General features: G+C 39.9%; 1 protein-coding gene across 6 annotated transcripts in view; it reads left to right on the top strand.

Moving 5' to 3' along the window:
- Nucleotides 1–16411, top strand: part of LOC135798683 (neurotrimin-like) — a 132785-nt gene that overhangs the window by 111149 nt on the left and 5225 nt on the right. For all 6 annotated transcript variants that reach the window (XM_065311590.1, XM_065311591.1, XM_065311589.1 and 3 more), the window contains 2 exons: nucleotides 4638–4802; nucleotides 12346–12486. In XM_065311590.1, the coding sequence (XP_065167662.1) occupies nucleotides 4638–4802; nucleotides 12346–12486 (306 nt within the window). The remainder of the gene's footprint in view (nucleotides 1–4637; nucleotides 4803–12345; nucleotides 12487–16411) is intronic.

Genomic DNA, 16411 nt, shown 5'->3' with positions numbered 1-16411 from the left:
TTATTTTTGGCAATGTAATTTTCATGCAACTTCCTTTCTGCATGCTCTCCAGAAAACCAAGAAGCAAAGATATAGTGGCTGTGTGTTCTCGAAAACAACAAAAAAAGGGTTGGGCTTGAGGTTAAGTAGGCCATAAGTCGCCTTTTTCCCAGAAACGCGGGACGTACGACTTTGCGGAAATCTCCGGTGCGAGTCTCATATTTCCTTATTCTACTCCATGTTTTCAAAGTTTCCAATATTTTTGCACCGCATACAGAAGTTGTAGGAAAATAGAAAAACATTGAATGATTAAAATGAGCTGCTTTTTTGCAAATTTTTGAATTTTACGCCAAAATTCAAATATTTAGACAGTTGGTTCAATTGCAATTTGTTTCGGATCGTTTCTCACATCTATTTGTGTACTCGCCCGCGATTCGTTCGATTTGCGCTCTCGGAAAAGTGCATAGAACGCATCCTGGCAAACCTCGAAAGCCTCCAAACAAACATAGTCGGCGTTATTGGTGGTTGCACTGCGAATCTCGCGTATGAGTGTTAAAACACCAGCGCAACACACCGCAACCGGAAATAAAGTCACGAAGTTGCTAACGTCGCGGCAAACGCAACGCGCTTCCAATGTACAAACGTTTATTTCATATTTATATGCAGCGCGCTTCGTGCCACTCCACATCCACATCGTGTTTTCCCAATACGTATTCATTCATGTATGTCCTTGTTTACGTTTTTCCACCGAGTGTCAACACAATTTCTTGAAAATGCATAAAAGTTTTGTTTATCCAATAAAAATAAATACATAATGCAGTATTTCTTTGGACACTGTGTATATTGAGTAGCTTTCAACATGCATGCATATTGCTCATCACATCGATGTATACAACCAACAAAACAGCATCACTTGTGATACGAACGCCGACACGAAGTTGCGAACACATGTGTTTCGCTTTCGATGTCGACCTGAGAACGCACCACCAGAAGTGGTAGCAAATGCGCATAAATGTGCATATCGCTAAACAGTTATTGAGTTTTTGCGTTGGCGGCGGTTGCCAGTGGCCTGGGGCGCGTCGCTTGCCGTGGTCCCGTTGGCATCGTAAACGTCGCTTGCGCTTTATGCAACCAAATGCACAAATCGAATATTATGTGTGTGGCAATCTCGATGCATTCCAGTTTGTGGCACACGAGCGTACAATATTATCCAAATAACCAAAATAACCCGCATAGCAACTATACCGCAAAAAGAATATTTGTGAGTGACATTTATTTACAAATCGAAAATACAAATCGTGTTCGAGATAATGCATTCGCATAAATATGTCGATTATTATTTAAAAATGTTGCATATTTTTGAATTTTGTAATCGAAAAAGTTTATGGTCTGGACTTTTGTACACCGAAAGAAGCATAATCGTAAAACGCAGAAAACCATCCACACACAATGCTCACACATAATAACCGTTGGCATCTAGGCAACCAGTTGTATCGCAAAAAGGGAATCATATAGGTTACCGATTCGTACAACCCTGGCCTCACACCAGAATTTTCTTGCTGAGCGCGCTCGTATAAGTTACTTCCAGCAACCAGCAACTTCATAACATTTCTATAAAAAGCACACACCAGTGTCGCGCCACACCGGCTACTGCCCACCAGGCGGGGTCCTCGTAATGGCACCCGAACATGAAGGAACGTCGAGCGCAATTCTGTCCTCTTTCATCTGTTTGGTTTGGCGGCGCGGCGGGTGCTTGGGGCGCGGATGCGACCTCGTCCTTCGGCACTGAAATCAATACCCCGGGAGCGCACGAAGTTTTCTCGGTGCTTCCGAAACGTGCGTCTGATTTTCGGCTGTGTCCGGGGCCGCCACCTTCCAAACGCACACGAAATGTTTGTGGGGTAGGACATGATATTCAAATTGTTCTCAGACGCTCATTTCTAATCCATAAAAATAAAACGACAACCGTAATCTTCTGTTATTTAGAATTTCTAAATAATTAAATTGATAGACACGCAAAAAAAGTTTACGATGTTTAAATTTTTTTCAACACGATGTTAGTTACAGGCGGAAAGTTCTAAAAGCGCCAACCTTAAACGATCCTAAAATGTTTTACGACAGGGCGACCCGTTTCTTCACTCTTTGGTGCACGCGTTAGCGACCGTTAACCGTTTGTGGTCCCTCCATACTTCTTGTTGTTCGCTTTGGTCCCTTGCGTTGTTGCTGGTTTGTTGTTGTTGGCCTGCGTAGTTGTTATTTTATCGGGACGGCATTTGCATGAGCGGTGTTAGCCGCGACGCCTCTGTTTTCGCTTAAGAAGTGGAAATTAACGGAAAGTCACCAAAGTCGATAGGCAACTTTCTCGGGCCGACAAAATGTGGGCACACGTATTGTCATCAAGGCGATATTAAAGCTTTAACCATCTAATGCCGCATCGCCCGCATCTCCAGAACTTCCTGATACGTTAAAGGGATTAAGTGCGTGCGTCAACCGTTTATGTTTTTGCCATGTAACTGCTGCGGGGTATTTTTAGCATGAACATTAATATTAATATTAAGTAACTGAATTATCTACAACTACATGCGAATTTCTAATTTTTTGCTATCAAAAAGTTATATCAATAATGTTATTATGTTGTGATATATAGTGGTACATCCACAATATGAGTATTGTGATATGAAATATAATCTCCAGCAGGTTCTAATTATAAAATAAACTCCATTGCGTATTTATGAAAAAGTTATTTCAATCAAAGTTCTAAGCCACTAGTTGCACCCCGCCTATTGTTTGGCGCTGGCATTCTCTGTGTGAACGTCGAACTGGTGACACAACTGTGGCAAGTTGTGATTCGCCACTGCTGGCTGAATGCAAAAGTTGAACCTGCGAAACAACTAAAGCTCTGGAAAGCCCAAAGCGGCGATGGTTTTCGGGTTATGGTTGTTGACTGGTTAACTAGTTAATGCTCAACTGCACCGTCTGGTGAATATGTGTCGGCATGCTGTCGGGTCCGGGGCCTTAGCGCGAAAGGGGGTGGAAAGTCAAAACGTAAAGTTGAAAACATGATTAATGGCCGTCGGAGTGGACGGCTTGCTAACATTGCTAAGTTACTGGTTGCTATGGTCCAACTATACATATTTATTGTGTAATACATGAAAATAAGAAATTTGAATTGATTTTTATATAGATTTCTGTAAATTATTATTTTTTGTTATAAGTGGAGAAAAAATGCAATTAAAACTTGTAGCACTAATTAAAATTACTTAGAATTATACTTAATTGAAGAAATTATATTCGGAGAGGTTTTAAAATTGGTACGTTGAGAATAAACCGATTACCAGTATCGAAATTCGCAGTATTATGTGATGACATAAAAAATGTACGCAATATTCATTGTTTTACTCTGTCTGTTCAACAATTTTCCATCTTTTTGCATCTTTCTTTTTGGATTATCATCTTCTTCGACTGCTGATTTATACACGTCGATATTTCATTGTTCTGATCGCTCCATAACGTTTAAAACGCCATTTGAAATGGCGAGAAAGCGATTTTTTTTATTTTATATTTCAACATTGTTATATTATATTATTCCATTTTTCACGAAATGAAAGGATATGAAGAATGGCGATAATAAATTTTAAAACTTTCAATATTTACAAATTAAAATCATAAATTTAGCAGTGTCTTTTTTATTTGTTTAGATATTTGTGATCGATAGCAATGCAGTAATCACTCACGATTTAATATAAAAGTAGATTAGGAAAGACTTTTCATTATTTCTTTTGTTTTTTGAGTTTAAAAAATGAAAAGTACGAAATCATTTAAAATATCGGTATTATTGGTGCAATTTTAAGAAATTGGCATATATCGAGCATCATTTAAGGTCATAACGCGTTTCTGCCAGCGCTCGGAAGCAATGGAGGCGAAGGAAACGACGAACATTCAACGTTGAGTCATTTCATCTTGCGTGATGGCACCGTCGTTCTTGTGCTGAGCGACACACCCCGCGACGATGACTCGTTCTCATCTCAGATATTTCGTCGTTTAAATAACTACCAAGGAGATGCCCGTTCTTCTTCCACGGCGGGGTCTACGGTATTTGAAATCCGTATACATATATCCACCCTCTAAAGAAAGGCATCGAACGCCAGATACCCGACGCGACGCATCCATAGTACCCGTTTCCGTCGCGAAAGCAGCGAGCAAATCCGTCATCTCTTTAACATGCAAATTAGTATCTCAATCTCCGCGAGCAAGGCGGCGCAGCAACCCTATTAGCGAAGTCGGGCGATGCGACCAGCGCGCCGGAACAAACGAAATCCGTGTCCAAAACAGAGCGGAACACTTTGTGATGATAATTATCCTTTGTGCGTTCGCCGCGTCGGCTCAACAACTCGCCGACTGAGCAAACAACAATAATATTGTATTCTTATTTTAGTCATTAATTATGATTTTCTTTTTGATTACATTCACGACTTTCTCAAGATATAACTTTATTAAATATATTGATCAATATATTCAATATAATAATACCCAGTTGAATCAATAACAATACTGCTTATCAAAGCAGAGATTAATTACTTTTTGACACCAAAAAAATTAAACATGTACTTTATTGGTTTACTCTTTAATAATTCTAATAATGTTTCTGTTGTTTTTAGCAAATATCGTGGGTGCGCCGCCGCGATTGGCACATCCTGTCGTCCGGCATGTATCCCTACACCAACGACGAGCGATTCCAGGTCCTGCACGCCGAGGGCGCGGATGACTGGACCTTGCAGATCAAGTACGTGCAGAAGCGGGACAACGGCACCTACGAATGCCAGGTAAGTCCTCACTCCACACGCTGTGCAACAATTTACGGCGCCATTAATACGCGGTAATTGCTCTCGTTTGCCCCATAAGCTTGTTTAACGTGCGCGCCGTGCGAGAAATATGTTGCGCGGAATGAAAGTTGAAAATGTTAAAACATGCGCAAACATATTGATACTGCAACGGCCTGTCACCTGGATGGAATGTACATAAGGCTTTATTACAACTAGTAAATCGAATATATTTTTTGAATGAAGCGGAAACAAAGGATTTTGTTAATTTAAATCTTTTATAAGCGTAAATTGAAACGTTTTCCAATTTACACGGTTTCATTTATTTATATAAAAATACTGCGGACACTATGGTTGGTTTTTTTTCTATGCATATATTGTGTATATTTGCTTGCGCTACGAACAAAAATTCGCTTGATTGCTTCGACAAACTGTTTCGCCAGCTAATTGAGTTCTCGCTGCGTTTTTCGCACATTGTAGTAGCTTGCAATTACATTGTCCGCAGAAACGTTGCTCAGTTGAAAAAAAAAGACATTTGCATCAGCGTGTTCTGCTGGAATATTTTAATGAGTATAATTTTTATACAAAAATTAAAGAAAAAAACGAGCATTGATCTTTAGAATTCGATTTTTACTAAAGTACAGATGCATATATCATCTGAAGAATTGAATTGAAGAGAACAATGAGAAGCAGTTTCTTTTAAAGAGTGTAAATTACGAAAGTTTTCCAAACACGCTGCCGGCTTGCATCTTACGAGTTGAAAAAACAGATTATTTCTTCGTTTGCTTTCATTTCTTTCTATACTCCGCACTTAGTCGTCTTCTTTTTGCAATACGCGTCTACTACTGCTCGTTTTCTGTCGTTTCCAAGTTGTTTTTTTTCGTTGTTGCATTTGTTTTAACATGCAAATCGGTGTACAACATCGTGTTTCGTGAATACATTTGTCAGTTCAAGGTTTACGCCGTTTGTTTGTCTCTTTTTATATTTCAAATAAGTCTTTTTTGTGTCTTTGCGTTTGCCTACATTCCCAACTGATTCCAAGTTAAAAGTATTTGTATTTTTCTTACATGCTTCCGAGGGATTTTATTCTTTCTGTTTTCTTTCAATATTTGCTGTTCTATTTGCGGTTATTCACAACTTTTTTGCGTTCCTTAGCTATCTTTAGTGTCGAGTTTGCTCTATTTGGCATTTATATTTGCTTTCTTTGACGTTCTGCGGATTCTTTCCAACTTGGCTCCTCGTCTCTTTACATTTCTCTTTTATTTGCGTTTCGTTTGTTACTCTTGCTTTCTTTTTCTTCGGCGGTTTTCTTAGCGCCTCGTTGGTATTAATGCATGCGTGCGTCAGGTTTTCCAAATCTTCTTGCGGCTGAGTTTTCTGCCATCGCGTATGTTATTCTAACTTATTTGCATCGATTGGAAATGAAGCAGCAAGAAACGTCTCTCTACTGAAATTTCCCTATGGACTGTGCAACATAGAAAATCTGTGTTACCTTCCACTTTAGACTTGTGGCGCCTTTTTTTCGTTTTTAACTTTTTCTGATTTCCAAAGAAACGTACACGTAGCACATGTAAAGCCTTGCGTAACATACGAGGTAAGCATTGAAACACGAAACTGTTCGAACCGGTTTGGTGCCACTCGGGTACACATATTGCCACCAGGGGGAGCGCCAAAACGAACCGGAACTAACAAGGTAGAAAATTGTGCCTTCCAACCTCGATTACCTACCGCTTAGAAACACTTCCTATTCTTACGCAGGCACTGGGAACACAATATGTTCATTCAGACTCGACGGCCGTACATTGGAAACGGATGGGCTTGTTGAACGTAGGCAAACTCCCCGGACTCCATGTAATCAAGGGAACCCAAAATTACTTGCGATGCGTTATTCTCAAAGGTCTAAGCGTCCAACGGGCAAGCGGCGAATAAAAAATAAATAAATTAGTACAAATTACAATTGTAAAGTTGTTTAGGGCCCATTAAAAGACTTAATCTGCCAATTGACGTAAAAATATCAGAATACAACTTTATTTATTATTATGAATTACTAATTTATCATCTTTATGAATGGTTTTGGGTTTTATGCGAACAATGTTTTGTTCCAAACATGCGCACAAAGAGAATGCGTAGTCCGAACAGGTTCCCATTATAATTTTCAATGTTTTCGGTGAATACTGAACAATGATAATCTCTCTGTGCTCGCACTGCAATCGCATACTGATGTAGACTCGTTGGGAATGATTGAAAGCGCGAATGGAGATCAACGGTCATTCAATGCCCGAATCCCAATTGCAGTGAGCGCAATTCGAGGCTCGATCGTAATGAAAACTGCAACACACAAGTGCTACACAAGTTGCATACTTATTTAATTGCTAAATAACCGACACGCCATACAAACACATTACGTTTTCATTCATTACTCGTTATCGACTATTGCTGCATTCGCTGCTGTGTTTTCCGGCGGTGTACAGTTGTTGAATAAAATTAAACCTTCCATCGCAAGTTAAGTGTGCGATGAAATATTAATTTGTCGATGCGATTTGTGGCTTTATCGCGCTGCAAATACATCGGAACACTCGGTGGCACGGTTTGATCGTACGATTTACATTTTAAATTTTCAATTAGTGCGTAGGGTATTTGCTAATTTCGCATTCGCTATTTACCACTTCCGTTTTGAGCGATGATAACTGATTGCATAATGGTTACCATGTACGGCTAACCGCATATTGATTTTTATTGATTACAATTCGTCAAATAATCAAATAAAATTCTTTTCAAGTTTTACGAACTCAATTATCTTATTTTGATTAAAATTTTATCGGCCCTCGCAATCCAATGTAGGTACATATCGTAATTTTGCGTACGTACGCTCTGGGCTTATTTAAGAACCGCTAATTGGCAATTAATTCCGGGGGCAGCCGGCAGCGTGCGCCAATTACGAGGTACACTCTCGGAATGTGCGCTCCGCCGTAAAATCTCCCACGAAACATGCACTCGGCGTATGCATGCCGTCCCCACATTACATGCTCTCATATCGACGTGAGTGCTAACCTCGTTGCCAAATTCTATAACCGGCCGCTCTCTATTAGCAATCCATTAATCTGCAAACACTAATTTTATTACGCATTGTAATATTTGTAAATCGTCCGTCGGGGTCTCGAGCGCTCGCTCCGAGTTGAGGGGCGTGTTTTTCGCCGCCGCCATTCGCGCACTTCCGCTAAACTCTCGGCCGGGGCGCATGATGAAAAGCGTGTTTTGCTTTCAATGAACAGACAAATTTGTGTTCATTTGCGGTGTGTGGGAATACACGCAATTTCGGACTGCTGCAAATTGTTGGTCAAATTCATTGGCTCGTTTAATCATGGTTTAGCTAGTAGGCAATTCGCATCGCACGTCATTTTTGTGTGCTAAGAGAAAAAAAAAACATGAACTCTTTAGATCGCGATCGCTTTGTTCTTTATTTTAACTCGTTTTCTGCTGTTTCATGTTTGATGCTGTTATTCCTCCATGCGTGAAACACAATTAGGCAACGGAGCTTAAAGTTTCCATTAATTTTAATCATTTGAGATGACTTAACACAATATCGAGCAAAACCAGTCGTAGGAATCTTGCTATAGTTGTGTATAAAAATATCTACCGGTCTACACAAATCAAACAAATTTTTTGTTCATTGAACAACAATATTGGATGCAGTCAAGTAAAATTAACTGCAAAAATAAATATGTGCGTATTCCTCGAAAAATGTTTTTATTAAATATTCATTCAAAGAGGGGACTTGGCCCAAAAAACATGTAAAATTGCAAAATAATGTTTGCAATGTAAAACACAACCCATAAAAATGAAGTTCATTACTCGCACAAGTAGAGGCATGCTGTGTTATTTAAATAGGAGCACCGGCCCCCTCCTGCGACACCCCTGTAAACTTCCCGAAATGAGCTCTCTTTACATGGCAGCGAGAAGATGTAACAGAACGAAGTATTAAATGTCTATGAAAAGCCCTCTCATGCGCTGCTGTTGCTAGAAAAGAACAAACAGAAAATTTTTAGTATAAATAAGTAATTTTCCGTCTTGTTTGCGATGATAATTTGGAGAACCGTTCGTTCCACTTGTCGACTCACTCACACTTAAACATACGTGCGTCCATGCTGTGCACAGCTTGGCAATTCAGTGTTTTTCCTCTTCCGGACGTTGCGGAAGCAGGATCCGAAAAGAAAAAACAAGAAAAATGAATAGAAAACATTGCATGGAAATGGCAACGGGCAAAAGTATGAACGCCGTGTGTCCAAAAATTGTGGAAGCGGTAAAGTGGGGTACGTGGGTGTAGGGAAAGAGTGTCGACGTATGCTCTGCGCTCGCTACGTTCACGACCCAGCCATAAAATCGTAATTGGTTCCATGGGGTGCCGTAAAAAAAGGTGCCAGGCGACGTGCGCGCTGCGCGCCGGCGGAGAGGGCACCCGCAGGAAAACAAGAATTCAGGACGAAGCGCGAAAAGCACCAGAAAGCAAAGTGCTTCAGAGGAAAGCAAGGCCAACGCAAGATGATGTAAAATAGAAGCGTTGTGAGTGAGAGGTGTAAAACGACGGGTATGTTATGAAATTCCGAGATTGTACTCTTTATAAATTATGGAACATAACGACCATAGCAAAACATAACATGCAGGATGCACTAGAAAAACAACTATTTTACATATTATTATAAACAAGCACTTAAAACTTTTTATATCAATTTTATTTTTGTTTTTGTATTATTTTGTATTGTACTTGGTTTACTTGGTGTTTGATCATCATCAACAACCAGTTCAAAATGTTCGCTTGGTACATTGTTATATAACTTATTTAAATGCGTCATGACACCGCAACATTCCGGCCCCGGCACCAGCTAGCAGCATACATCATGATATGATTTCCGACATGCTTTGCCGCCCCTCTTTGCCCCCGGTGAACCACCGCAGCCGCCACTCGCCACTAGCGCCCTGGGTAGCCTGTTCAGGTTTTCAGCCATGGCGTTTGCTCCACTTCCATGAGATGATGCCAAACACGCTGCACATGGCGTTCATATACAATACGTACACACTGCGCATTCCTCCTCTGTGTGCTTCCATCAACAGCAGCACATCAACCCCTCCTTCCTCGCTCTCTGTATACTTTTGAGCGCTACACTCAAAACCGCATTACATAGTTTACTAGGTTTACTTGCTGTTTTGATACTTGGTGCTTTGGTGCGATAAGGTTTTCGGCAGATAAAATGTGAACATTTATTTTGTTGAGGTTTTTATGCTTTTTAAATGGTAGTTATAAATGGGTACGTTTTAACACTTGATAAGCATCAGGAAACAGAGTTTATAACATGAGAATTTTTAGAAAATCATACGAAAAATGACAGAGGGAAAGAAAAAACGTGCAAAAAAATATTTTTATTATTTGCGAGTTTATGTGGTTTTAAAGTATGGAAAATCAATCAAAGGATTAAATAATGCACAGTCAGTTTCTACAGATTCATATTTTATAGTTGTAAAACAACGACGAAATATCATAAAGCAAGAATGCTGGCAAAAACAAAAATATGGAAATTTTTAAATCACACATGAGTGCCCGAATGTGCCGGAATGAATACTTGAGCACTTTTCCCGTCGCATTCTTCTTTTCAACTCCCTGGACTTTCTCGTTTCTTGTTCTACACTTAGCTGTGTTTACAGTGGCGTGTGTAAAAAAATAAAAGACATTGGAGTCTGGCACGTGGCACATAATAAACTGCCGGGGAACAATAAAATATTTCCCGGAATTTCCTCTTTATATTCATAAAAAAGTGAAATATGCATGAATGAAATGTGTTTATTTGGTTTATTAAGAATGTTTTAACAAGAAACCGTTTTTTATATAAAAGAGATGTTTGGTTAGGTGAGGTTAAGGCGTGGCATGACGTGCAAGTCGCATTTGTATCGTTCCGTTCGTTGAGTTCCAGCGGTGTTGTTACATGGACAGGCGTGCGCGCGTATTTGTTTTCGCTATAAATTTATAATTATGCCCGACGGGAACATAATTTCGGCGGAGCCGTGAAACTAGTTTCAGGCGAGTAATTGCACAGCGCCGGCAATCGTTCAATTTAAGTTGTTACTCATTTAACTTACACAATTTACACATTTACATCGCATATTGATTGATAAATTATTATCTCGAAATGACGAAATTATTTTAACATCGCAATTCTCCCAATTGTTCATCGGAACATTTTTCGAGGAATAGTTTCTGCAAAAGTTTTATTCAGTTGGCACAAGAAACACATATGAAACTCTCATTCCGGCGTGTTATGAACGCTCGAATACTTTCGTTCAGGACTGAGTTTAGGCGATCATAGTTAAGATTTCTAGTCTCGCTTTTTTTCCTCTTTCTGAGAAAGCGCGCGTCAAACAAGAACATAAAGCATCGACTTCGGACGAGGCCAATCAAGAGAGGTGTTGCAAAACACGTGAGTTGATTACGCCTTTCAGAAATTACAGGATGCCGAATTGATCTTCCCCCATCCACACGCTCTCTAACAAAAGAGTATAGCTCACGCTTCCGCGCTTCGTAGTTACTTGTTTTGTTCCGCTCCACGAGCGCGTAGAACGGAAGCAGTGCTCTGAATAAGTATCAAATTATATACTGGATGTTTAAAAGTACATCCACAAAATAATACTCATAAATTTATACTCTTTATATTATTTTAAAAAATATAATAAAATTATATTTATAATATGAACAAATGAGAATATTTCGTACATTATTAATTTGTTTTCTTTATAAAAGCGTCTCTCTTGTGACAAAAGTGCAACATGCTTTTTTGCAACCGGAAATAAGCACGCACGACGTGATATACTGCCTTCGGGGATTATGATAAACACAGGCGAGGCGAAATTCTTCTCGGAGATGCGCAACTCGATTAAATTCAAGTCATACGTGTTACAAAGCAAGACGCGCCGGTAGACATCATCCATCCTTTAGACCGCTGGCATTCTTTTGATATAGTAGATACCTACTAAAATTTTAACCAGCCCCAACCACATCTTACGTGGTTGCACCCGCATTTTGAAATTCCTAGCTATTGCAAGTGTGGTATTCTTATCTTGTGCGATATGCTGGTGCAGCCATCTTTGCATCGAATCAGAAAAGCTAATTCATTTCGTTCCCACGCCTGCAAATGTGTCCTAATGCGCTATCAACGCTTTCATGTTTGGACTACGCTTGGGTTGCACGTTTTGAGCACGACGTGCAAACAACAAACAGTGCTCACTCCGAATTTGGCATCGTCGGCACGAATGGGACTATGGGATTGTGTACCAGAAAACACTAGATTACTTTTGCAATGTTACGCAGGCATTTGTAGATTTGGTTGCAGAATCATTTTTGCGGACGTGGCAAAAAGTTAAACACGCTTTGGGATAGATAAATGGCAAAAAGAGCATAAACATATGTATTTGTTTGCAATATGCAATAAATTTTGGACAGTGAATTTGATTGTATATTGTTTTAGAATTTAATCTTTAATTAAATTAATTATGTTTACAGGTTTCCAGCAGCGCAGGCATGGTGTCCCACTTTGTCAATCTGAAGATTGTCATCCCGGAAGCAACAATACAAGGCTCCGGAAGCGGAGAACATCACGTAGATATAGGCAGCGTTATTGATTTAGTGTGTATCATAGAAAAGGTAAGTTCTGATAGGTAGAGTAGTTTTTTGTTTTGTTTTGTTTTCTATATTTTTACGCCTCGATTTTTTTAATCAAAATGGTTGTGCGCGGTAAAATTTTCGAAAATATTGATCGAAACTCTTTTAATTTCCGCAATGGAAATTAATAGCTTTATTTTGCTTCCCTCGCTGGCGTCCAATTTGCATCAGACAAAAACAAAAATAGAAAATTTGATTATACACATATATTTACATTAGCAGCAATAAAATGTTAAATTTAATTTATTGCTGGCTGCATTCTGCACAATTTTTTAACTATTCACATGGTAATTTCGTGCGAACGCAAAAGTAACGAAGCGTGCGATGCTGGTTTAATTATCTTGATTTTATTCGGTTTCGTCGACCCTGCACCGACTGAATATGTTCGAGCTAGTTCATTCAGTACGATTAATTAAACCCATTTTATATCGCACATATTCACATACGATGTGATGAATGAGCGCAATATGCATGCGTGTACAGTGTGTGGACAAACCGGCGACTGCAATTACAGAATTGCTTTATAGTGATCTAAAATAAAATAGATTGCGGCGATGCTTTTAAACTTGTTTCAAACTGAATATATTATTTCATAATAGTTTATTTCAAACTTTCAATTTATTATTATTTGGAAGATATTAATAATATACCAAAATACATGTCATTAAATGTGGTCGCTCACTTTTCATGATTATTATTATTATTATCAGGATACAATAAACTTATTTTCGGAAAATAGAAATCTGCAGGGCATCCCAATCTCCGCGCGCAATGTTTACACAACTTAATTAACGTTGAGCGAAATTTAAAGCGAGTTGAACTTGACTGCACGCCACGTTCTAGTTGATAAATTGTTTTATTTTCTGAAAATTGTTTGCGCGCACTTTCAGCGCTGCCCCCATCCATGCGCCAACTCCGAATGTGTTTAGTGTTTTGGGTTTTCCGTGGCGTCAGCACGGCCACTTCACGTTTCTGCATAGCAAAATAGTTGCCGCTAGTCGCAAAAACATTTTCGGCTCTAAAACTTTCAAATTCCGCGCACACACTAACGACAAGCAACGCATAAAATGCTTTTAGAAAAGTTTATGTCGTATACATAATATAAATATCACTCAATTCATACAAGTATTTTAATCAGTCAAACTTTTAAAAATATTAAAATTGTAGTTTTTCGCAGGAGGAAAAATGAAAAATTGAATTTTAAGCAATTCTCAATACAGGATCATTTATACCTTCTTCTTCACTGCATACAACCGAAACTCTTGCTGGTTCTGCACGCATGCATAACATTTTTGGATGGTTACCAAAAGGTCCAACGTAGCGTGCATATTTTTTGCATATCTCGAGCACATATCTGGCGTACGCTACGAGCGAGTCAACTTTTTAAATGATGAAGTTGAACCCTCCAGGTTTCGAGACGAAATGGGATATCACGCCACGGTCGTGTGTCACGTAAAACATGCACGTCCTGAGAGTAAGAGCCATCGCGTCCTTAGCAGATTTAAATGCTATACATCTCGAGAAAGTCGGTGCCGCTCGAGTCGACGGTCGAGATGGAGGCGGAGGCAAAGGCGGCAGCCAAGTTGATAGTCGCTTACACGGCGTGGGTAGAGAAGCCGATAACATCGTTATCCTTTACATTACATTAAGTTTATATGCATTGCGATAAGGCCGTGTGCGTTGTGTACTGGTGCTACCAAAAAGATTTACATACCAGACGATTACGTTAGAGTAATAATTAATTTCAGAAACTTTTTAAGCAAGTTTTTATTCTTTTGAAAGAAAAAAAAATTGGCGAGTAAATTAAAATAACCATGTTTGCTTCGTGAAAAACTACGTCTATAACAGCTATACACATGCATGTACCGGTTGAGTGGTTCGGGGTAAAAGTACGACGCCGGGCAAGGACGAAGGACGGCCACGTTTTCGGCGCGGTGATTTATCGCTGGCTTAATTCGACCGCAAGTGAGCAAGTGGAGCCGGGCCGGTGGAGTAACTGGGCGCCACGAGGCTTGAAGTCAGTCGTTTTCGGCTAGGTCGCCGAGGTTGGCAAGCTCGAATTCATCTACATACGCCTGCGGGCCACGTCGGACTGCAAACGATTCCAAAACGACTTAGGGAATTAATAACGCCCGGTTGCGTCGCCCACATATGCAATAATATATTCGAACTTTGGGCATTGGTTATGCGGAACACCATTCTGCGCGGTTTTTTCTAGGAACAAAATCTGCAATTGATTATGATATAATTCCGCATAAAACGAAAGAAAAATGTTTGCCTCTTTAGCCATTTTGTCTGTTTATTATTTAATTTGAGGTTTTGTTTGTATAGTGTATATTATGGCAAATCAGCACAATTAGCGTAGGAATATAGCTTTGACCGCGGGTTGAATCTGAAAATGCAAACAGTAAACGTAGCGAAAGGCCATCCATAACGTTGTATTTAGATCTGCTAGTATCTATTTTAGGCCGAAACTGTTTGACCGAGCTCGCGGCATTATCGATAGTTGAGCGTCGCCCGATCGACGTCGGCGATGCGGAACAATGCTTCGTTAATGGTTAACCAGTCACGTTAATTAATCAACAAACAATGTAATCATTATGAAGTGTTGCGTCCCTTTGGCGACATAACTTCCTGCCACCAGAATTTTTTAGTGAATTTACCCCATATAGCAATAACAATCGAGAAATTATTTATTATTATTTTTCTTTGAATATAAACTTTGAAAGCTTTCTATTATTAAGTGTTGCTGGTTCTTGAAGGAAAATTCTTATCTTTAGTTATCGTTAATTGGATTTATTGAATTCATGAATTATGAATATGTTTATAAAGTGCATCGGTTCTTTTCTTTTCTACTGCTCGACTAGTTTGAAGAAAGATTTTAACAACTTCCTGAAATATAAATATCTTACACTTCGTTCTGATTTGTTCTTACTTTAGTGCATTACATCCCACTTGGTTCTTTTGTCTTTTCGTCGAGTGCATTCGTTCGGAAAGTTTACTCCACCCGGCTTCTTCTTAGGCCGCTTTGCGCTTTCCCGTCAGTCGTTTCAAAGTTCCTGTTTGGCGATCGATTTCGAAGCGGTGCGGCGCGTTCGTACGGTTCGCTTAGTCGCCGCTTTTAGTTACACAGTTACTCTTTCAGTCTGTGTGTGCTTCCTACACTTTTTTGCAACTATCCTCGTCGAGTTTGCCGCGCCGGAGCGCCGCTGCGTTGTACCTTTCGAAAGGCAGCTTCTTATTTAATTTAATAGACGCTCGAATCCGTTATTAATCCGCTGGAGCAATGCGCTCGCTGCACTCAACGCGTCAATTATATTCGGCGCTGGCGTCTAGTTTTGCATCGGATTGACTTTGGCCTGCATACGGAACCGGCAGACAGCATTTGATTGAATAACTAAGTTTGGGCAAACATAGGAGCGTTATTCAGGCGCCTCCACCAATATAAATTTCGGGCAGCGTAGAGATTCTCTTATCCTTTGCGACATACGACAGGTTCTATATTGTTATACGTCATAATGTTATTATGCTAATGTTTTAACCGCAACAAAAATTGTATTTTTTTGGCGAATTCTTAGTTCACTTGGTGGATTTCACGTTACGTGCAAGAGGTAACTCGACGCGAGTTGCGACTTGATGCATGTTTCCACATCCGATTCGACACTCATTCGGTATTCTACGCGTGCCACCGTCGCCGACGTCGCCGCAGCCGTTCGCGACGAGTACTTGGCGTTTCTTGTCGGTTTCCGAAGTTTGCGACGCGACTTTCGGTCCCGCCCGAATTACAACGTCGCGCGACACCGCGAAGTTGGCAACACATCACGCATGATGGTCATGACGTCATTTCCGCGTTATAAATTTGTTTGCGTCTCAAACTTTGCCGAGGTTCTCGCACATGGTGCTAAAA

The sequence above is a fragment of the Atheta coriaria genome, unplaced genomic scaffold, assembly GCF_025399875.1.
Source record: "Atheta coriaria isolate IRGN ID8LTWV9N9 unplaced genomic scaffold, Caltech_Dcor_3.1 hic_scaffold_9_pilon, whole genome shotgun sequence".
Taxonomy (NCBI): domain Eukaryota; kingdom Metazoa; phylum Arthropoda; class Insecta; order Coleoptera; family Staphylinidae; genus Dalotia; species Dalotia coriaria.
The sequence above is the reverse complement of the archived record's forward strand: the minus strand, read 5'-3'. Positions and strand labels throughout refer to the sequence as shown.